Source organism: Urocampus carinirostris, chromosome 15, assembly GCF_059441175.1.
Source record: "Urocampus carinirostris isolate Australia breed hairy pipefish chromosome 15, RoL_Ucar_1.0, whole genome shotgun sequence".
Taxonomy (NCBI): Eukaryota; Metazoa; Chordata; class Actinopteri; order Syngnathiformes; family Syngnathidae; genus Urocampus; species Urocampus carinirostris.
In genome coordinates, this window is record NC_142363.1 from 5,626,090 (window position 1) to 5,650,236 (window position 24,147).

General features: G+C 40.8%; 1 protein-coding gene across 3 annotated transcripts in view; it reads right to left on the reverse strand.

Annotated features, from left to right (window-relative positions):
- sobpa (sine oculis binding protein homolog (Drosophila) a) overlaps nucleotides 1-24,147 on the reverse strand; it is a 59,159-nt gene that overhangs the window by 30,910 nt on the left and 4,102 nt on the right. For all 3 annotated transcript variants that reach the window (XM_088354403.1, XM_088354402.1, XM_088354404.1), the window contains exons 2-4: nucleotides 11,210-11,330; nucleotides 7,771-7,980; nucleotides 879-1,030 (exon numbers count right to left, since the gene is read on the reverse strand). In XM_088354403.1, coding sequence (XP_088210529.1) covers nucleotides 879-1,030; nucleotides 7,771-7,980; nucleotides 11,210-11,330 — 483 coding nt within the window. The remainder of the gene's footprint in view (nucleotides 1-878; nucleotides 1,031-7,770; nucleotides 7,981-11,209; nucleotides 11,331-24,147) is intronic.

Below are 24,147 nucleotides of genomic sequence, written 5' to 3' on the forward strand. Positions count from 1 at the left end.
TTATCGTATTCTTTCGTACCAGTACTTTCCAAGCAATGGTCTTCCACCATTATCTTATCTAACAACCTTCAAAATCCAGCTTTGCAGTGTTAACAAAAGTCTCTTGTTCATTGAGATCCTCTCCTTTATCTTGTAATGTGAGTTCCCGGGAGAGCTTCTTAGAGTTCATTTTTACGTTTTGCAAAATCCAAAACTCCTATAAGTGAAAACCGAAATATTTTTCGATGCCTTTTGGGGGAAGCGCACTCATGGCTTTTCTTGGTGGGAGACATGCTTCCCATCGATTGGACCTGAATGTACTCTGATATATCTTTATTTTGAAACTTTCCAACAAATTTCCTTAACTCCATTGCTTCTCTCCAGCTCTATTTTTCAAAGTCCGAATACTCAGTCTGGAACACGCGGCAAGACATTGGAAATGTCCTTTTGCCATGCTAGATTTTTACACTTTTTTGCATACTCCCTAGCTAGCATTCTACCATTTTTGCTAGTCATCAAGCTAACTTTTGGCCTCCTTTCTAGCTAGCTGTGGAGCTTTTTTTTTTTAGTTTTCTATCGAGCTATTTAGTTATCTTTATACTTTTTGAGCTAGCTACCTAGCTCAATTTTAGTTTTTTTACCCGTTTACCTTCCAGGCTAACTATCAAGCTCCCTTTTTAGCTATTTAGCAAGCCATCTAGCTAAGTTGCGATTATAGAAATTCATATCACACTGGGTGCCCTTTGTGCTAATTCGTAATAAAAAGTAGCTCTCTGCTTGAACTACTCTATAAACGTATCATCTGTTGTTATTATTTTGTGTTTCTTTTTCTTTGTTCAACGTCAACATATTGCTTCTGCAAAAAGACTGCGGTGCCTTTGTTGGCTTTGTTTCCTTACCTTGTTCCTCTTGAAATAAGCTCTGCGGCAGGCAGCAAAGCACTTCTCGCTGCAGAAATTCTTCAGCTCGCTCCCCATGCTGAGTGAGTAGCGTTTGACACCGATCTTCTGGCACCAAGCGCACATGATCTGCGCGCCGTTAGATTCTTCATCTGTTGGTAAAGCGCAGTTTGCTCAATAGGAAAGTTGAACTCGAATGAGAGGACACACTTCGTAGATACAGGAAATAATTTTCACTGTGTGAGTTTCTAAGACAGAGGTCTCAAACTCAATTGAGTTGGGGGCGGCCGAAGCTAGGGTCTAGGTTTGGTAAGGCCAAATGGGCTTTTTCACAAAAACAGAGTGATAAAAGCGTCCCGCTGTTCGTAAAGGGACAGTGTTTTATATTTGTCCACTAGATGTCTCTGTAATGTGTAGTACAATCCAAAATGAGTCCAAGGAAGAATACAAACTACGGAGACTGAAAGTGGGCAAAAAGGACCTTTTTTCTCCCAATGTTTACACAGCCTTTCATAAAGACAGAATAAAAGAAGGGAAAAATATATTTTTTTAAAGTATAAAAAATAGGGAAGAAAAGTAGGGGATGGTAAAACAAAAAAGAGGAAATGGAGAAAAAGAAAGAAAAGAGGGAGGAAAGAAAAAGGTATTAAAGAGAAAAAGGACCACGAAAACAATGCCATTTTCTCTCTTTTTTCTTTCTCTCTTTCTTTTTTCTTTTTTTTTTCTTAAGTTTTACTTTGTCTACTTTGTCTTTTCTTATTTTTTCTTTTTCTTTAGTGTTTTTTTTCTTTTTTTATTTCTCTTTTTTTCAAAAGTTATAAGGTTTGAATCCCCTCATTCTTTGTCTTCTTCCGTTGTGCTTTTAGCACTCATTTTCAGTGGCACAACAGAATACAGCGACATCTATTGGGAAAATAGCTTAATATTAATCAAGGGGGGCTCAAACTATCAGCCTGTGGCTGTAATTACCCCTGTCCCCCTGTTCCATGACATTTAAGTGGAAACAAACGGGGTTTTTTTTTGGAACACAAACTATGTCTATAGCTTTGTTTCTCAAAATATTTTTAAGACAAGAGACAACTCAATACCTAAGTATCTATGCACATATTGTGCGGACATCCTTTGACAAAATGGACTATGTAGCACTTTACCTGAACCATAACTTTCAAAACTGACCAACTCTCATCATAATCACATAGTTTTCAAATAGTGGGGATGACATGGGGCTATGTCTTAGTGATTAGCATTGAGTTTTGTACGTAGCACAGAGTATGAGAATGTGTAAGTACAAAAGCGGTTGTCCTCTTAAAATGTGGTGGGTGCGGCTTATAATCAGGTGCACTCTATAGTCCGGAATTTACGGTAATCTGGAAGGGCCTGGAAGAGAGGCCAAAAAAACAAAATTGTTTTTTACTCCACTACCGGAATTTGAAGAAGACAAAAAAATCGAAGAGGCGAATGTCTCTCCCAAAACCCATACGGCCACTGGAAAGAGGGGTAAAAATAGGGCAAAATTGGGGGTGGTGAAAACACCGGAAACAAAGATAAAGGATTTAGAGGAAAGCCGATGGCTGATGAAAACGCCCACAAGGGAACTGTATGAAGTTGAGCCGGAGGAAGTCGGGGAAGGAAAAAAATCTGATCCCTTGTGGGCAGGGAAGTAAGAGACCCCCCGACAGGTCCTCTGGCCCACCCCCTAACCCAGAAAAAATGGGAAGACCTGGAACCACAGACAGAGAGTCAGAGGATTCCAGAGTTTTCCCCGGTGGGTCTCCAAATGAGGTACCCACCCGGAGGAGGGAACCGGAGCTCCACTGTGGGGTTCCCGGCAGCAACGGCCTGGTTATTTGGGTGGTTGTGGAAGGTAGAAACAGGAAGGGAGAGGACCCATCTGAGCATCCCGGGCAGAGGACTGGAGGATGCTGCTTGGGAGGGTGGGATGGAATCCCACTTGAGAAGACAGAGCTATGCCCTTGCACAATAGTATAATAGTATTGTCAATAAAAACTCATATTGTTGGGATATGATATAATGAAATTCTGTGTTTAATTGCTGTTAAAAATGTCAGAAAAAATTCTTAAAGCGTCATATTGTCAGATATAACGAAATTGTGAATATGCTTAATTGCTGTTAAAATTGTCGAAAAAAATTGTTCAAACCTCACATTGTTTATTTGCTGTTAATAGTGTTAATAAAATTGTTCAAACCCAAAAAAAAACCTGAGTTTATCCAGCTCAGTCAAGATTTTTCTGTGTGATATAAACATGTTTATTTCCTTCCCTGCACTACACCTACATGTAAACAGAATAAAGCATTGAAAATGAAAATATCTTTAAACCCTTCAAAATGTGCAACCCCTCCTTAAAACGTTTACAGCAGCAGTGTCGCACTGTGCTTAATGTGGACAGAAAATCATTAGGCGAGACCCTCAGTGACACTCAAAAGGCTCTTTGTATTAAGCAGCGTCTCTGTGTCTCTGTGCTTTTAGCGCTGCTGCTATTGCGATAGGTAAAAAAGATCCTCTAAGACCCCTTCTGCATCTTACTTACTCATGGGTGTGAAGCAAAAAAAAAGGGGAGCCATTAGCCTCTGGCCCCCACTGACCCCTTCAACACATGCTGGCCAGGCTTTTCACCTCATGTTAGGATTAATGCACCTGCAGTGCAAACCCATTTGATGTTAAAGACTAAATGCGCTATTAAGAGAATCACTCCCTCGGGTTCTTAAGGCAGAACAATTGCAAATACATACAGAATGGGATACTTTTCTTCTGGTCATCATTCTAATATACAAACCATTATCTTTTTTGTATTTGTGTTCTACTAGTGGATTTTTTGCCCCACATGTATGTATATATATATATATATATATATATATATATATATATATATATATATATATATATATATATATATATATATATATATATCCTTAATGATAAAATATTGTTTTACTAAAAAAAAAAAATCAATGTACTTAATTAAACATTAATTTGCGATTTAATGGGACATTGTGTTTTATTTCGTGCATCCTAGTGGTAAAAAAAGCTTTATCAAAGAAACAATATTGATTTTTTAATAAGCAAAAATACATTAGATAAAAGGTAAATGGTCTGCATTTATATAGCGCTTTTCAAGTCAATGAAGACCTCCCAAAGCGCTTTACAATGTGCTTCACACTTATCCATTCACACACACACTCACACACCAATAGCGGCCATGCAGCCATGCAAGGCGAAACGAAAATGTTTTAAATACTTGTAGGTCAATAAATGTGTTTGTTTATTTCACATAACATGAGACTCACCTCGAGGGACCTGACATCTTGCTGCTATTAGTACCCCTAAAAAACCTTGTTAATGGCTGAGCAGAAAAAAAGTGTGGTTTGGTCACTTAAAATGTTCTTGGTTTGTATTGTCCTTTGTGCTAAGTAGAACTCATTTTCGACATCTAGTGGTCAACTATTACACAGTGTCCCTTTAGGAATATGTTGTGATAAAATCAATAAATATATATTCAAAATGAGAAACATTATGAGCATTTCAGGTATTATTATTGTAGCAAAAATACAAATATAATCATCAATATAAATATTTATGATCATATTTATATTAAAAAGAATATATTGCAAATCATAAAAATGGAAAAATAAATAAGATAAAAATAAATATTGTCAGATGGAACATCCCCTTCAAAGTAATTGATTTACTTTGTTCTAGTACAAAATACTTTGATGAGAACACCTTAATGATTTAAACGTTATAAATTGAATTTTTGAAAAATAATTCTTTGACTGAGAATATTTTTTATACTTTAGTGCAGCAACATTTTTCACTGAAAATTTAGTACATTGGCTCAAAATAGTTGAAGAAAATCGAACGAACAAATAGAATAAAGTAGGAGCTAGGGACGAATGTGAATTCAAAATCCAGTGCATCGTCTTTTCTTGTATATAAATAGCCAAGACTTGAGGTATACTGTTTTTCAATGTCATAGAACAAGGTCATGCATCCCAAGCAACGCACATCTGCATGAGGGGGCAGTTACACTCTTGACAATTATTCAAACCGCCCTGATAAATGTATAAAAACCTTCACTTGAAAACAGTCTTTGTCAGATTTTGCCGGCCGTATGAATAATTCAACGTATGCATGGAGAGGGGGAGCTTTTCCAAGGAGGTGTTGGCCAGGCACCGGGCTTTAAGTGGCACAACACCATCTGTTTCCCTCCTGCCAAGGCAGGGCCGATAGGGACTCCTCTTGGGCCATGCCAATAAGGCTGATACCTTCCACAAGACGAAACAACCTCTCGTGCAACAGCAGACGCAGGAGATAATGATGCCCCTGTCTGGTCAAAGAACACGAATATTTCCACGGAGAGCTTATGGGCAATATTGACACTCGAAACAAGATGGCTAGCTCATTAGCAGCGTAGGCAGGGGGCGATTTCAGGTTCAGAGCTTTGAGGGTGCTGAGCATCCAGAGTGTCTGGCAGTTAATGTCTTTTTTTCATTTCACTTAAAGCGATTTAGGATCTTTCAACACTGTTAAGGAGTGTCACTTCCCATTTGTAAACATCACACTTTGTAACAGCTCGGTGGACTTGGGGGGAGGCCACCCGCTTGGAGACTGAGGGTTGCTGGTTTGAGCCTTTATTCACTTCTAATAGAGTAGACACACACACACATACTGATATATGTATAAAATTATATATATATATATATATATATATATATATATATATATATATATATATATATATATATATATATATATATATATATATATATATATATATATATATATATATATAAATATATGTAACGGGTGTAATAATAACTTTTGTTTTATTGAAATTCCTGCTGAAATATGTGTATAGTTTTTGGTAAGTGTCCTGCAAGGATGAGTCCAACAGTGCCACCTGTTGGTATGGGGTGGGATTTGGTTTTGGCTTTTGACATGTGACCGGGAGGCGGGGTTTGTTGGCAGTTTTCAGAGGGAACTGCTACCGGTAAGACACATTTTTTGGTGCTCCACAAAAGAAGTTAATTTTAAACATTATAACCCCAGCTGACAAATTTCTCTCAACATGCACAGTAATGTGATCGATATTGTCAAGCTGTTTAGATTTATTTTTATATATATATATATATATATATATATATATATATATATATATATATATATATATATATATATATATATAAAGATACAAGGATGCACTGGTCAAACATGCGCAGGTCAAACAAGGCGCGTACAATGACAGTATTTTTTTAACTCTTTTTATTTTTTATTTAGCGTTTTTCATCATATGTAAGCCAAACCCGTACTTTATTAATAAAACGGGAGTTTTAAAAATGCTGTAATATTTAAAGGTGCTTGGGTTTTAGTTAGTGCAAGTAACACGTTATTTTGTTTTCTGAAACCCAATTATTTTTTTCCAGAAACGAGTATTGTAACGCATCACAAATCACAATTTGTAACTCAAACGTCTTTACAACTTTGTGCGTTACTCTGCTACTCGTTAAAAATGTTTCACAAATTTTAACACCATCTAATTGGTACCTGTTCACCCTTGTCTATGACAGATTCATGAACCCTCAGTCCACCACCATCACAGGGCTACTCACATCAATTAAGAGGAGTTGGCATATCTACAAAATTCAACTCAATACAGTTACGGTGGCACAGTCTCAAGCACAGAATAAAATAATTTCTCCCAACTATTTTCTATACTTTATATACTTGCATCTAAGCTGTACTTACAACTATAAAATATTCAAATCATGGATCTGCTTAAATACACAAATTTGGTTGTGTCACGACTCACCAGTAGCAAATGGTAGGCAGTGTATGGGTAGGGATGTGGCTTACGCAGGAAAAATAAACCAACAGGAAATCAAAAGGGCAAGCACAGAATTTATGGTAAACAAATTCTGAATGTTTTGCAATAGTATTTTTGCAATACCCCATTCCTAGAGAAAAAATAAGTTTTGGACAATACTCTTCACTGGAGGAGGAAATCTATGAGTGGTTTGAAGACCATAGACAAAATAGATATGGAGTGTATAAGTGTTCTTTTGCAAGCTCTCAAGATTACACAAGAAATATGAAAGCTTTACCGCTACCACAGGTTGGTGAACACATTTTCTTTCATATCTTTTATTATGGGGCTATTCTTAAGCAGTTTTACAGGGTCAGCTTCAATGTGAGCAAATATTGTAACTAGATAGATAGAGTAACGTGCTAATCTGTGTGTTACTAATCCGGGTGGTAACAAAATTATTATTTAGATGAAGTAACTAGTAAAAGTAATTAATTACTTTTTTCCAGTAAAGAGTCCAACACTGTTCATTAGTACCTGTCCTTCCTGCTAGCTAGTGTTGGGACAAACGTGTTACCAAAAAAAAAGAGTTCCTGAAACGCAATTACAGTACTTACTGGACTATAAGGTGCACCCAAAAAAATGACATTGGCCAGAAATATGAAAGTGCACCCTATATACCATGGATAAAATTGGAAAGGTATAGTTAAGTTCAATGATACTGCATATGGTAATTGTTCTGCCTTTGATAAACAAAGCAAAATTAATACATTTTTAGGCATGCAAAATAAATTGTTTTTGAAGACGTATAGTAGAGAAAATGCCGTAAATGAGGGGCATAAAAAAATCTTATTACCCTTGTAAAATTAAAATGTTGAAACGCGGGGTCGCTGGATCTTGGGGGGCACTTGTTTAACCAATCAGAATGAAGAACACAAATGCTAATGAAAATCCGTGAAGCCGCAATACGGTGCAAGGTGAACCAGGTTAAAGCAAGGGAAATCTGTATTCGCATTCCGCCAAAGTCCCAAACATGCATACATCTCTGCAGAAATCAAAGCACCCTGTACCTGTTATGGGCTTGACCAGTGGTGGTGGTATAACTGGCACAGTGATGGGCTGGTTTCCATGTTCCTTGCTGCTGGCTATAGAGGTGGACGGTGTGGTGGTGTGCTCTGAGACTCCGTTTCTGGCTGTTGGCAAAATCAGGGAGCTGTTCGCTCGATCTGGAGTCACTTCATTGCTCTGGCTTGAAGTCGGAGTTTTTGGCAAAAGGTTTTCTATGAGGAAAATAAAAGCAACACTGATGAGATGCTGTTGACCACACTGCAAGTTCATCCATAATGACAGCGCAAAAAAAACAGGTGAATTATGGGGAAACTTTCTGCCAGAGTAAATAAATTGTGTATTTTTCAGACAGTGTGCTTTAGCCTTGAAAGCATCATAAGGATTATGAGGAGAATATAGAGCAGATATTCATCCTCTGCACATATTATCGCTGTCACGTTAAAAAATACCTAATGCAATTTTTGTCATCTTTAAGTTTTTTACATTTATGAAATGTTTTACTTTGTAAAGAGTTATGTATGGTCCTATTCATTATAGTCATGGTTTATAGCCAACACCTTGATTTTGTATTTCAGGCATAAAAGATGTGTACTAGAATGTCACATTTTTACGTATTCCTTCAAAATTAGGTTATGTGTGGATGTCTGTGCCTACTGAAATGGACAGCAACTTGAATTGACAGTGACAACAAATAAATGATTTTCTATTTTAGCATGTTGGAAACATTTAGGACGTAAAGAGCCATTAAAGCAAAAATATTTAGAATTTTCTTTGAGAGACACACGATACATTTTAAGACAAAATTCAACAAAACCCACTCTCAAGACAAAAGCTAATTCTTCAGCGCATTTTATTTCACTGTGTGACATATGATGATTGGATACATTTTTATGAAAAAATAATAATGCCACAACCAGTGTCCATACGAAAATGGTGGAATATTTTTATTTTGTGGAAAACACGATATGGTAAAACGTCACCCAGGCCCTAGCTTTGACAATCCCCAAGTAAATTGAGTTTGAGACCTCTGCAAAGAAAGAGAAATTGGCAATTGGATTGGGGATAGAGTTTCAAAATCAGTTAGACAAACAAGTGGCATGCATCACAATTGGATACTCTAAAAACGAATTTCAGATTCCTTTAACTCATCTCATCTCATTAGCCGTACCGCTTATCCTCATTAGGGTCGCGGGGGGGCTGGAGCCCATCCCAGCCATCTCCGGGCAGTGGGCGGGGGACACCTTGAACTGGTTGCCAGCCAATCGCAGGGCACACAGGGACAGACAACTCATTCGCTCATTCACACCTAGGGACAATTTGGACCGGCCAATTCACCTGAAATGCATGTTTTTGGAACGTGGGAGGAAACCGGAGTGCCCGGAGGAAACCCACGCAAGCACGGGGAGAACATACAAACTCCGCACAGGAAGTCTGGAGCTGGATTTGAACCCACGACAGGTTCCCATGACATGAACTGTGCCGCACAAGCGCTAACCACTGCGCTGCCGTGCTGCCCGATTCCTTTAACTTTAGATAAATAATAATTTGTGAATTTTTGTAAGGGGAATTTGTATTTAAACATGTATTAAAATAAAAGGAAAAAAACAAAAATAACACACTTTGCTTGTAGGGACATTGTGTATTATTTAGTGCCTCCTAGTGGGAAAAAAACCTTCATCCATTAAAAAAAAAAAAAAAAAAAAAAATTCTAACTTAAAGGAAACTTTACTGCCATCATGCTGCTACAATTACCTTCCAAACCCCAAATTTTGTGAAAGGCTGAGCAAAAAAAATTAGAAGAAAAATGATGCGGTTTGCTCACTTTGAGTGTCCATAGTTTGTAATCTTCCTTGTACTTTATAGCACTCATTTTAGGTTGGAGTACACACCACAGCGACATCTAGGGGTCAAATTTTAAATTTCCAAAATATAGAAATGAAGTAGTACATACACGACTCAAATGTGATGCAGTGCCGCTGGCAATACCAAAATCATTGCTTCTTGCCTCATTGCATAAACATTTTACCTTTATTTACTCAGGCACAATTTAGGATTGTAGACTAAGGTCATATTCTTCTCTTCCCCGAAGAAAATGCTTTCCGAGAACTATTGGAGGTAAAGTAAAAGTGGACTTTGCATTTTTTTTGCAACCCGTGCAATAGGTTAGACACTGGCTTGAAATGAAAAAAAAAACCGAGACTCAAATGACAAAATTTCAATTTATAGCAGTAATGGTTTGCATAATTGTGATATGTCAGTGGCAGTATTAAGAGAGATCAATTCAGGTAATGTTAAGGCCCAGGCACAAAATATCAATCCTGCCATTGTAATTTATACCACATTTTAGGAGGTTGATGTCTCACAAATATTAGCAAGATGCACCTTTAAAAGTATTCCAAAACAGATTTTTTTTTGCCTAATTGAGCACAGAAAGTGTTGCGTTCCCTCTCACTATCATCATTGTAGAGCTGTGACGCCATTGGATGAACACAACACTTTCAAAATGGGGAATCCCTTTAACACAACAAATAAGGCAAGCTCCAAAACAGGCATTGATTGTTATGAAATGCATTTGATTACCGCTTTTTTATGCTTGAAGAAAGGAAATTTTCTCACCCTGCTTTGTGACTGCTTTGACAGAGTTGCGTGCTTCAACCTCCAAAAGCTGCGTGGGCTAAGTTCCTCATTTGCCTACGCCTCATTTTAAATAGGCAATTGTGTCTTTTCCGCTATGTTTTTCGCTGCTTGTGTCGCTGTTGGTATGTTTTTTTTCTTTTATAGCTCCCTGTTAGCGTTGAGGCTCCCGAGGGATTTCCTGTTTTGTTTGCTCCTGTTGTCACTTGTTTGATGCCTACCATGAGTTGTTTTGCCGTCTGGCCTGGCATTATCGCCGGTTTTGCCTTGTTCCTTGGTTTGTTTATTTCCATCATGCTTCGCGTTTAGTGCCATTGCCACTTTTCATTGTAGGTTCCAGGTTAGTATGGCTGCTCACTGCGTGTTTTTTGGTCAGCCAGCCTTGTGTTTTTTTCATCGAGGCTGCGGTCGTCTTTAGTTGATCGGTCCTGATTAGCTACCGCCCCTTTGGTGGGTCTTTATATGTTTTTTTGCCATTCAACCCCTTTTTACCCGCTTGTCTCTTGTTGTACCCTTACTGTAGCTACCTGCGACACAAAACCTAGGCATTCTCCACAACAACTACCAAATCGTCGCTTTAAACACTCATAACCTCTGCAACTAATTAACACTTAAAACAATATGGCCACTGGCTTGCTAGGCTGCTGGTGTTCCTCCGATGATGTCACAGCTCAAGATGACAAAAACACGAAATGCAATACCTCGGAAAATAATTGGAATATACCAATGAAATATACATATATTTTATGCAAAAACCATGTACTTACAATGTCCTCACATTTTGCATGTTTAGGAATTTGGGAATACCTTTAAGGACAGAGATGTGCTGTGGCGTTTCATTCATATCCAAGTTGTCGGAGTCTTTCAAGTCCACCTTGTCATAGCCATACCATCCCAAAAGCTCATTCATGGTATTCTCTGCAAAGCTCTGCACAAAAACAGAAGGATGATAAGGAAGGTTGACAAAGTATAATACTATTTATTGTGAGAATAGGCATCTCAGAAAATGGATGCATGGAAAATTATAAAAGCAAACTACACATAATTTAATCCACACAGAGACAAGTTTAAAATTTAAGAAAATGTGTATTTAACTTAGAAAAATGATTATCTTTCCAAAGAAAAATATTCTGTACTTGATAAGTTTTTAGTTTAGTAGACATTCAATATAAGGAGGGAAGATATCAAATATTTCTAACTTGCAAAGAGAACAGTAGAGGACTGTAAAAAAAAAAATCCTCACAATGCCAAATTCCAACTTAAAGGTCCTCTCCCAAGTCCTCATTTTTAAATAAATCACCTTGGTTATGGAAAGCAACTCTGCCCTAAAGGGTGTGAGAATCAAAGAACAACATTATGATTGGCCGATAGTGACAATGATGTAAACAGCTGGCATCCTATGCAATCTCCTTTGCAGGTGTCCAACATTAAAAGCAGAACAAACTTATTTATTCTGTTGGCAGATATTTGTATTAATTTATTTTATATTTTTATCATTTTAGGAATTAATTTCATAAAATTAAAAATATATATATAATACAGCCATCTGCCATATTCAAACAGTTTGGTCCTTTTGGATCTGTTTCTTATTTTACAACAAAAAGGTGAAAAATGTATCAAAATAAGTGAAATAGTTCTCGAAATAAAAAAGAAAGCATTTTAACATAAACCAATACCGTTCAAATCTAAGAAAGGATATTAAGCTTGTAATACCTTTAAAAACAATTGCGATTAGCAAAATTATCTGCCAAAAGAACATATTTTTTGACAGTGTTATTAACAATGCAATTGTTAAACATATTGACACAAAGCACAGTTACCTGAGAACAAATAGAGTTAAAGTGACAATGTGTATTATTTGATGACTATGTGATGTATTGTAGTGCAACCCAAAAACGAGTGCCAAAACGCACAAGAAAGAATACAAAGTGCAGAACTCAAAAGTGACCAGAAAGCACAATCTTTCTTCTAATTCTATTGCCTATCCTTTCACAAGGTTTTGGGATATCCGTCGCAGCAAAATGGCAGCCCCCGGTGGCTGGGGCTCATGTTATGTGAAATAAATGCAAATTTCTCGACCTCCGTATATCTAAAAAAAAAATCAAACTATGTGATAGCTCATGTATTTTCGCTCAACTTTTGAATCAATGTTGTCTTTTTCAACGAATAAAACTGTACCACAATGTGTGTAAAGTAAAACACACAGTCCCTTTCACATACTTTTCCATACAATTTTACCGTGTTCCTACAATCAAGATAACCTGAAAAAATGTCACTTAGAAGGTGAGTTCTCATTTGTTTTGTTTCAATGAAGTTAAGTGTATGTTTTATCTAAATTGAACTGAACTATCTTAGCGCTCTTTTAGTTCGGAGTTAAATTGCATTGCTAATTACCACTGACAGTAGTTATTGATCTGTATTGATATGAAAAACCACAAAAGTGGCTTGCACAAAGCTTGGACACACCATAAAAGCAAGCCACCGTCCAAATCTCTGTGGGATGTTGTTGAAGAATCTCATTCATAAAATTCAGGGATTTTTTTTTTATTATTTTTTTAGAGTTGACCATTTTCAGATTCAGTATTTGCAACATCAGTTGTTCAAATGAGATGGTATACCATGACAGCATCCAAAAAAGTTCCCCTAAAATGAATTCCTTTCTTTTTTTAAAACACAGACTTCATCATATGAATATGACCAGGAATTATGATACTGTGACAAAGCCAGAGATAAACCACATTCTAATTTACATTTCAATATTGTGACCAAAAGTATGGGGCAACTGTCGATGTCTAAATCTGGGGTCTCAAAACCAATTTACCTGGGGGCTGCCAGAGCTAGGGTCTGGGGGAAGTACCCCAATTAGGGTTTTCCACACAAAAAAATCCCAGCAAAAACTGTCACGTGGCGAGGTGGAAGGGGGCTGTCACGAGGCGTGGTGGAGTGGAAAGGGGTGACCGGACCAGAAGGGAGGCAGGAGGCAGGAAGGGAGAACTCAATTGCGTAACGATCCAAAACTTTTATTCACCAAAATAAAAGTTGTCCAAAACTCTGGGACATGACAAAACAAACAGTTGTTTCTCCCAACTCAACTAAACAGGACAAGGCATAACAGAACGGACAATGTTTTAAACTAAAACAGGACAAGGCATAACAGACCGGGGAATGTGTAGATAATGAGCCAGCACCCGCAAAACCCACAATCCAGCCTTAAATAGCAGACACTCAATTAGTTGAACTGCTTCAGCTGGAGCCCAGGGGGCGGGGCAGACCGGTCGCCAAGGCGACCATGACAGAGCCCCCCCTTTAAGGGACAGCTCCCGAGGTCCCAAAAAGAAAAAATTACTACCTCGTGCCCCGGAATGGTTCGACGCTCACGATTGGGGCAACCCCGCTCCCTCCTCCGAACGCGCAGGAACGGGGAGAGGCAGGCGCCATCTGCGTCGGGCGGATCGGAATCGGCGGTCGGCAGGGGGGGTCCGGCGGGCAAATTGGACCGGCGAACACGGAGGACAGACAGAATCAGGACCGGCGAACACGGAGGACAGACAGAATCAGGACCGGCGAACACGGAGGACAGACGGAATCAGGACCGGCGAACACGGAGGACAGACGGAATCAGGACCGGCGAACACGGAGGACAGACGGAATCAGGACCGGCGAACACGGAGGACAGACGGAATCAGGACCGGCGAACACGGAGGACAGACGGAATCAGGACCGGCGAACACGGAGGACAGACGGAATCAGGACCGGCGAACACGGAGGACAGACGGAATCAGAACCGGCAAACACGGAGGACAGACGGAATCAGAACCGGCAAACACGGAGGACAGACGGAATCAGAACCGGCAAACACGGAGGACAGACGGAATCAGAACCGGCAAACACGGAGGACAGACGGAGTCAGAACCGGCAAACACGGAGGACAGACGGAGTCAGAACCGGCAAACACGGAGGACAGACGGACTCAGAACCGGCAAACACGGAGGACAGACGGAGTCAGAACCGGCAAACACGGAGGACAGACGGAGTCAGAACCGGCAAACACGGAGGACAGACGGAGTCAGAACCGGCAAACACGGAGGACAGACGGAGTCAGAACCGGCAAACACGGAGGACAGACGGAGTCAGAACCGGCAAACACGGAGGACAGACGGAATCAGAACCGGCAAACACGGAGGACAGACGGAATCAGAACCGGCAAACACGGAGGACAGACGGAATCAGAACCGGCAAACACGGAGGACAGACGGAATCAGAACCGGCAAAACTGGCAGGCAGCAGAGTCGGAGTCGGACTGGCAGGCAGCAGAGTCGGAGTCGGACTGGCAGGCAGCAGAGTCGGAGTCGGACTGGCAGGCAGCAGAGTCGGAGTCGGACTGGCAGGCAGCAGAGTCGGAGTCGGACTGGCAGGCAGCAGAGTCGGAGTCGGACTGGCAGGCAGCAGAGTCGGAGTCGGACTGGCTGGCAGCAGAGTCGGAGTCGGACTGGCAGGCAGCAGAGTCGGAGTCGGACTGGCAGGCAGCAGAGTCGGAGTCGGACTGGCAGGCAGCAGAGTCGGACTGGCAGGCAGCAGAGTCGGACTGGCAGGCAGCAGAGTCGGAGTCGGACTGGCAGGCAGCAGAGTCGGAGTCGGCCTGGCAGGCAGCAGAGTCGGAGTCGGACTGGCAGGCAGCAGAGTCGGAGTCGGACTGGCAGGCAGCAGAGTCGGACTGGCAGGCAGCAGAGTCGGAGTCGGACTGGCAGGCAGCAGAGTCGGAGTCGGACTGGCAGGCAGCAGAGTCTGAGTCGGACTGGCAGGCAGCAGAGTCGGAGTCGGACTGGCAGGCAGCAGAGTCGGAGTCGGACTGGCAGGCAGCAGAGTCGGAGTCGGACTGGCAGGCAGCAGAGTCGGAGTCAGACTGGCTGGCAGCAGAGTCGGAGTCGGACTGGCAGGCAGCAGAGTCGGAGTCGGACTGGCAGGCAGCAGAGTCGGACTGGCAGGCAGCAGAGTCGGACTGGCAGGCAGCAGAGTCGGACTGGCAGGCAGCAGAGTCGGACTGGCAGGCAGCAGAGTCGGACTGGCAGGCAGCAGAGTCGGAGTCGGACTGGCAGGCAGCAGAGTCGGAGTCGGACTGGCAGGCAGCAGAGTCGGACTGGCAGGCAGCAGAGTCGGACTGGCAGGCAGCAGAGTCGGACTGGCAGGCAGCAGAGTCGGACTGGCAGGCAGCACAGTCGGACTGGCACGCAGGGGAGACGGAATAGCAGGCAAGAGTCGAATAGCAGGCGAGAGTCGAACAGGCAGGCGTCAATTCTTCCCGGGACCCCATTCGAGGCACAGCAATGGCCACGACAGGCGGGGCCGTGGTTCGAATGGGCAGGGAAGGTTACCTCAGTGGGCGCTTGGCAAACTGCGTTCTCCAGCTCTCCCCAAGTCGCGCTGGGATCGTTCGCTGAGTTCAAATGTTGGCTGGCTCATTCTGTCACGTGGCGAGGTGGAAGGGGGCTGTCACGAGGTGTGGTGGAGTAAAGGGGTGACCGGACCAGAACGGAGGCAGGAGGCAGGAAGGGAGAACTCAATTGCGTAACGATCCAAAACTTTTATTCACCAAAATAAAAGTTGTCCAAAACTCTGGGACATGACAAAACAAACAGTTGTTTCTCCCAACTCAACTAAACAGGACAAGGCATAACAGAACGGACAATGTTTTAAACTAAAACAGGACAAGGCATAACAGACCGGGGAATGTGTAGATAATGAGCCAGCACCCACAAAACCCACAATCCAGCCTTAAATAGCAGACACTCAATTAGTTGAACTGCTTCAGCTGGAGCCCAGGGGGCGGGGCAGACCGGTCGCCAAGGCGACCATGACAAAAAACATTCCACTGTTTTCAAAAATCGTTATTACTTTTTTTAATTCCCTACACAAAAATGTATCTAAAAATAGAAACAACTTCAAGAATTCATAAGAAAACTAATCAGCAATAAAATAATTCAGGGCTACACTTAAAGTGAAAGTGTGTATTATTCGGTGCCACCTAGTGTCAAAAATTGTCATTCATAAAAAAATATGTAGATTGATTGAAATAATTTGGAAAAATCACATGAATTATCATATAGATGTGAATTTTGCAGTTTTATGTCTAGAAATTTATATTTATTTTATATTACACAAGCTTCACCTAAACAAAGAGATGACAAAATTGTCCTCCATCTTGCTGCCATGGGTGCCAAAAAAAAAAAAAAAACTAGCAAAAGCCTGGGCAAAAAAAAAGGGGTGCTCAAAATAAGGATGTTATTTAATAACAAAAACAGAAACAAAGTAGCAAACAAATAAGGAGTTACGAAACAAATAACACATCCAAACAAAATATATCTGACAATGTCCGAACCCGAAATTAAGACCAAACAGGAAATCGTAAAGCAAAGAACAGAGTCAGAACCAGAACAGATACAGGACCCAATCGCGTGACGTTCTCACACAAGCCTTTTATTTTACGGGAAATGGGGAGTCATGCACGGTTGGAATCCGGTCTGGTGTGGGAGGACAGAAAGCCAGAGACCAATGAGACAGATTCCAATTGCCCGAGTTGATATCGGACAGATGAGGTCAAAACCGGAAAGGAAGGGACAGACAGGAATAACAACAAACCAGGATATCGATAACTAACTGGAGAACCTAGACGGGAACGAAAACAGGACCAAAATAGACGGAAACAAAACTGGAACCCAAAATTAAACAGGACAAAAATAAACAGGAACAATACCGGACTGAAGATCTCAACAGGAAAACAGGACCGAATCAGAACCCACGTCTTGTGGGGCAGAAGTTCGTTTGACGGGCTGACAACCAAAGCAAGGGAGCGCTGGGCTTTATCTAGACAGAAAGTCAATCTGTCAACGAGCCGCAGCTGGAGACACACGGGCGGGGCCAATTGGGCACCATGGCAACCGTGACACACACAGGCGGGGCCAATTAGACACCATGGCAACCGTGACACACACGGCGCAGTCAATTGGGCGCCATGGCAACCATGACAGTAACAAAAAAACAAGGCGCTATAAAACAACTAAATGTCCAAACAGAACAAAACCTGACGTGATCCAAACCAGAAACAAAGACCAAATAGGACATAGAAATGCAAAGAACACAGTAACAAACAAACAAGGGGTGTCCAAAAAAATAAAATGTTCAGACGAAATCAAACCAAACAATGTCCAAACCAAAACCAGAGCTCAAAATGGAAATGCAAGATGCTTTACCTTGAGTCTCTGTAATTTCCACTGTTGCCTGCGATTTTTAGCAATCGTTTTCGGTTTCACCATAGAATTCTACAACATTGAGTGATCAAATAATACACAATGTCCCTTCAAATTTCATATTAGGGCTAGGAAACTACAATTGGTCAGCGGGCCATGGGTTTCGAGATCCCTGGTTCAAAGGGTCAGCATCATGCAAAACGGCAGCGTCAAATAAATGCATCCTAGACAACTGAAATATATAACAAAGGTAGCAAAAGGAAGAATAAGACAGCATTTGTTTTCTTCCCAGTGTCTGTGTCCCTTGTGTCACCCCTCAACTTAGAGAAAGTGGGAGGATTATAACGAGAGGAATCTAATCCTGGTTGGCATCTCATCAAAGCAAAAACACAAACTTCAGCTCTGGTGTAGTTGCAGAAGAAGCAGGGAAAAACTAATCAGCCCCTAACTGACAGAATTTCTTCATACACACATGCATAAATTAAGAATACATTCATCATTTATTGCATTTGCACCCCATAAATACCTCTGCATAGCGTGTCCATGGTTGTACACAAGGTTTACCAATCTTTATTTATCCAAGGCATATATTTACCATTGGAAAATCTTAAACCTAAAACTCAGAAGTCAACATTTATTTCAGTATGAATATAAATAATGTCAATGCGCAATTTCTGTAGCAGATTAATCAGTGTAAAATCTGGGTTTCTCAAAGGGACACTCTAATATTTGAGCCCTAAACGACGCTGTATGGTGTGGTACAATTAAAAACGAGTGCTACAAAAAAAAAAACGAGCGCTACAAAGCACAAATACAAATTATAGAGACTCAGAGTTACCAAACCCCACCATTTTTCCAATTTTGTTGGCCAGCCTTTCACAAGGTTTTTGTTTTTAAAAAAAAAGTGTGACTCGTCCAAACTGTTGAAAATGAGCTCCCCACACTCTGAATGTGCTAATAAAAAGGTTTTTGCTTTTTTACCACTAGGAGGCGTTGAATAATACACAGTGACCCTCTAATGACAAACACACCAATAATCATCATTGTTACTATTTCAAACCATTTCCAGGTGTCTTTAAAGGGACAGTGTCTGTTATTTGACCATTAGAAAAATTGCAGAAAGCACAAGGAAGAATATTTCCAATTATTTGTGTGACCTGGGCTTTTTCAGGTTTTTGGGTACCCGTACTATCAAGATGGCAGACAATCATGTCAGTTCTTTCTAGGCTAGCCTCATCCATCCATCCATTATCTGCACCGCTTATCTTTTGTAGGGTTGCAGGTGTGATGGAGCCCATCCCAGCTATATTCAGGCAGTGGGCGGGGGACACCCTGAACTGGTCGACAGCCAGTCGCGAAACATGCAACCACTCACGCGCAGGGACAATTTAGACTGCCCAATTAACTTGACATGCATGTTTTTAAAATGTGGGAGGAAACCGGAGTGTCCGGATGAAACCCACGCAAGCGCGGGGAGAGCATGCAAACTCCGCACAGGAGGGCTGGTAGCTGGATTTGATCCCATAGCCTCAGATCTGTGCTGCAGACGCGGTAGCCACTCTTCCGCCGTGCCACCCTAGGCGGGTCATGTTATGTAAAATTTAAAGAAATTGACGTCTGAGTGTTTATAAAATGCGTGTTTATTTAAATGTAAGCTAACGTTTTGTTACTTAATATTCAAATCAATATTGGATTTTTAAAAAATGAATTATTTCTTTTACCACTTGGGGCCACTAAATAATACACAATGTATTTTTATATGTAGCACAAAGCAGACGTGTTTTCAATTGAATGAATTGAATAAGACCAAATCTCAGGTTCATCGTACTCTTTGTCGTCAATAAATGGAGCATTTCATTATTCTGTCCTCGTTTCCCCCCAAAATATCGAGCAGGGATGTCCTAGGTCCTGAGGGACATCTGCAGTTTTTTTTCAGTTGCCCACCAAGCTTTTTAACAGCCAACAGCATGTTAACTTAAAATATATGCTCTCCCCCAAAATATTTGGCACACTTCCTTTTTTTAAATGTACAATTAACTATACTGAATTCTGTATTTTTTTGATTATTTTTGTGAAATTATAAACTAAGCACATAAGAATATATTTTAGTTTCTGTTTACATAAACAAAACAAAAAAATAATATAGTGTACTTGGTAAACTATCTTAAAGAAAAATCATAGTGGGGCTAAATCCTGCATTTGTATCTTTAAAAACGTTGGAAATGCTCTTACAAGTGTAGAGTATTCAACGTTTGGTCAGAATTCCGTTTTGCAATGTCGGGAAATGATCAAACAATGTCTAAACATGTGAGGTGAATACTGTGTTTTAAATCAATCACACAGATATATCTGACTGATACTGGTGGAATGTGAGGTTGGGGAGGGTTACCTTGCATTTGTGCATCAAAAGGTTGCCGTGACAACTTCACCAGAGGGGTTTTGCCTCTCTTAGGAGACCGGAACTGAGAGCTAGTACACGTCTCACCTTGCAAGGGCAGTCTAAATTTGGCCAGCCAGAAGGCAAGAGGGCATATCCTAACAAGAAGAACTGAACCAAAACCCTGGCCGGTCCTGACCAAGTCTCAGCTTAACAAACAGCCAGAGAACCTTGCCAAGTCAGCAGCCAAACTTGATCAAGCTAGCGGCCAGACCGGTGGAATAAAACCAACAACCTCAGAGAAGCCTCAAGCCACCAGCAGTCAACCTCTGCCTCATTAGTAAAAGACAAGTCCATAAATCCAAGAGTGAGTGTGTTTTGTACATTGAACTATCAAAACGATAAAGAGAATTCACCTAACAAAACAAAGTTTTTCATCGATTTTCCTGACATAATGATTTAAAAACGTATGTGGTGCTCCAAAAAGGCGAGATGAGTTTTGAAAAGAATAGACATGGCTCTTTATTTCAATTTATTGATAAATTGTTTGTTAGAATAATTAATTTACCATCCATATTCGCTCAACAAGTATAGTTTATTTTTCCTTGTGTTACATACAGCAGTGAATTCATTTTTGTATCCCAATCAAAATATGATAGCTGCATGTAAATCTGTGCAGGGGCGTGCTACAATGTCTTTTAGTCATTTTTCTTGACCTAAATAACTTCAAAAACAATGGATGACATGCTTTTTTTCACACCCATGGCATTCTGATTTTTGTTTTGGTTGCAACTGTGAATGCATATCAAGGTAAAACTGAAATTCATAAGTGAGCAATGGAGTAGGCTATTTTCACTCTCTTCTTAGATGTGATGGGACAAAATCAGGTCAAAAAAAATGTAATAAGGTTCTACATTAAAAAGCTCAAAGGAAGACAAAGGAAAGACCTTGTTGGTTTATATGATGATAAATCGAACTTTGCGTTTATTTATATCTTTCACTACGACATACAGTTTTTTCCATTCTCTAAATGTTGTTTCTGGTACTGTGAGTTTAAAAAAGTGGGATAATGGGGTAAAATTCAATGCCTTTTCATATGACATCTGCATAGATGGTGGTCCAGTGGTTAAAAGTCAGACACGATATTTTTCGATCGATAAATCATTTTACAGTTATACAATAGTATAGCTTTAAAACCTCGTTAAGTAACATACATGATTAAATACTATATGCATTTCCAATTACATCAACTGTAGTTTGTGGTATCTAAGGCGCGCTTTAAAATTTCTGGCCATTTTTTAATTTTTAAGTGCACCTTATAATCTGGAAAATACAGTAATTATAAGATAAAAATCAAGGTTTGTCATTCAAATATTTTGCTTGTAGCAGCCCCTTTAGAATGTAATCCCAGTGATAAAAGTGGGTTCACTGTACAACCCAACTATAACTGGGAGCTAATTCTTTTTCATGAGGAAATACAGTCACAACTCTTAAGGTTTTTGCCATTTTTAGGGAAAGACCACGATAATAAATATTTAGCTACGTTATGCGATGCAAACTGCATATACATAATCATCTAAAACCTTTTCAGAACCAGATGACCGAATGAAAAGTAGCCTCTCCCTCTTCTTGATCCAACATAGCCCGTGTGGCGTCTACTGAGGACAGTGGATAGAAACCAGAGCAGGATGCAAAGGGCCATAACACACTTCATTAATCCAAAAGCATTGTTTCTCTTTTTAACAGATGCCGAGTCCACGTTTCTCCTTCTTAGCCTTCGCTAGCCTTAAATTAAGGTTCCTCGTTTACAGATTTTGCCTATCGCGGGTTCTTTTTAGATTGTAACCCTCGTGAGTAAAAAGGGTTCACTGTACAACCAAACTATGACTAGGAGCTAAATTGTCTACATAAGACAAGTCCAAAGTCCAGCTTGGGGGGCAGTTACAGCCCAAGATCAAGTTTTTACTGACCCGAGGTGTCTGTCATAAAATTAACCATATGTCATCTTGACAGCAGTATGAAATAAATTGGTACAAAAAAAAACAAAACTCACCATTTCACCAGATGATGGCACTGGCCCTTCGCCCACCTTGCCCCTGGCTTTCAGTGAGACTTTTAGTCCACCCTATTTTGAAATGGTGACTATAAATAAAAAAAGGAATGTTGACTATGAGGGCTGCCACTTCCAAGACAAGTGGAAATTGGACTATTTTTTTCACCAAAATCCAAAATAACTGCGTCCGTCTAATTTGCCAAGACACTGTGGCTGTTTTCAAAGAATATAATATCAAGAGGGACTGCCAGATGTAACATGCTAGAAAAAGCTAACTAAAAAGGTGAAGCAACTGGGAGCTGTTTTGACCGCAGCGCAGCGCTTTTTCATGATAACATGCAAGTCAAGTGAAAATGCAACAATGGTAATCTACGAGGTGGCGTCGGTAATCGCCAAGCACTACACACCTTCCACGCGGGAATTTATTAAAGGGGGAATTTATTAAGGCTGGTTCAAAGAATGCCAGGCTGAATAATAAACCCTCACACATTTATAGCTTACCAAATTCAGCCCACTTTCTCAAGTTTGGACCCCCCTGGTGTACATATTGATACACAGTAAAAACTATTAAAGTTATTGCCATTTTTAGGAAAGACCACGATGATAAATATTCATCTACTGTATGCGATGCAAACTGCATATACATAATCATCCGAAACCGGTTCAGAACCAGATAATATAATGAAAAATCTCAATCAAGAGGACTCCAGTGTGGTGTCCACTGAAGACAATGGATAGAAACCAGAGCAGGATGCAAAAGGCCATAACACACTTCCCAAAACCAAGACCAAAGTTTCTCTTTTTTGCAGACACCTTGTCCATGTTTTCCCTCTTCTACCTTCTCTCACTATTCCCTCTCTGCTTTCATTTCCCTCTCCTTTGCTTGATATCGGATCCTCCAGAGTCGCTCGGGTTACAGTTTTTACAGCTAAGCCGGCCCCCGTCCTCCGTGCATTCCATCCGCCCCTTCCCTTAGCTTTCGTCTTCCCTCTCTGTCCGATACTTCTTCCCCGTGATTACTCACCAGAACTCGCCTTGCCGTGTGTGGCACACATTAGACTGCAGCCAGATGAAGGAAATATTGTCAGACTGTTACGATTTCTAGTGGAGCACTATAAAAGATTATTGTGTAGTGGTGTAGGCACCTGTACTTTTTCCGCTTCAGTTATGGCCGAATATACTTCAAATGAAAAACGGAGCAAGTATATGATAGAATATGTTGTGGTTTTTTTGTTTTTTTTTCTTTATGCGTGTGTTTTATTTACCGTGTGTAAAATTGAATACTTGAACAGCATCTATTCGATGAAACTTGTACTCATATTAAAAACATTTCTGGGGTCTTGTCCCTAATGTTGTTCTGTCTACTGATAGCCATTAAGCATAAACCAAGTATATGTTCTTTGATTGTAGTGCAAATAATGTCAGGGTTGCCCATTGCCCTCACTTAAGCTCAGTGCTCTCACTTACCCCTTGTCAGTCCGTCAACGAACCTCTGCACCCGCAAGGCGTGTGTTTTGACTCTGTCAAGTATCCTGCTTGTGAATCCTGTCCGGTATCGATTCCGTCTCTCTCGGCCTGTTTAGTATCTGACTCCAGTCCCCAGTGTCTGGTATCGATCCCGTCTATCTCGTCTTGTTATATATCTGACTCCAGTCCCCAGTGTCTGGTATCAATTAAGTCTGTCGCGTCCTGTCTGATATCTAACTCCAGTCTCCGGTATCTGGTATCGAGCCCGTCTGTCTTGTCCTGTCTGATATCTGACTCCAGTCTCCAGTATCCGGTATCGATCCTGTCTGTCTCGTCCGGTCTGATATCTGACTCCAGTCTCCAGTATCTGGTACAGTATCCGGTATCGACCTCGTCTGTCCGGTATCTGGTATCCATCCTTTCTGTCCCGTCCTGTCCGGTATCGACCCAGTCTGTGCGGTATCTGCTCATGTATCTGGTATCTATCTCGTCTGCCTCTGGCTTCCTGTTTTTTCACACCGGACTTCTGTCTTACTTCTTCCACCCAGCGATCGCCGAATTACTGCCGTTTTGTGTTCACGCGCATGACTGCCCCATTCCCGTA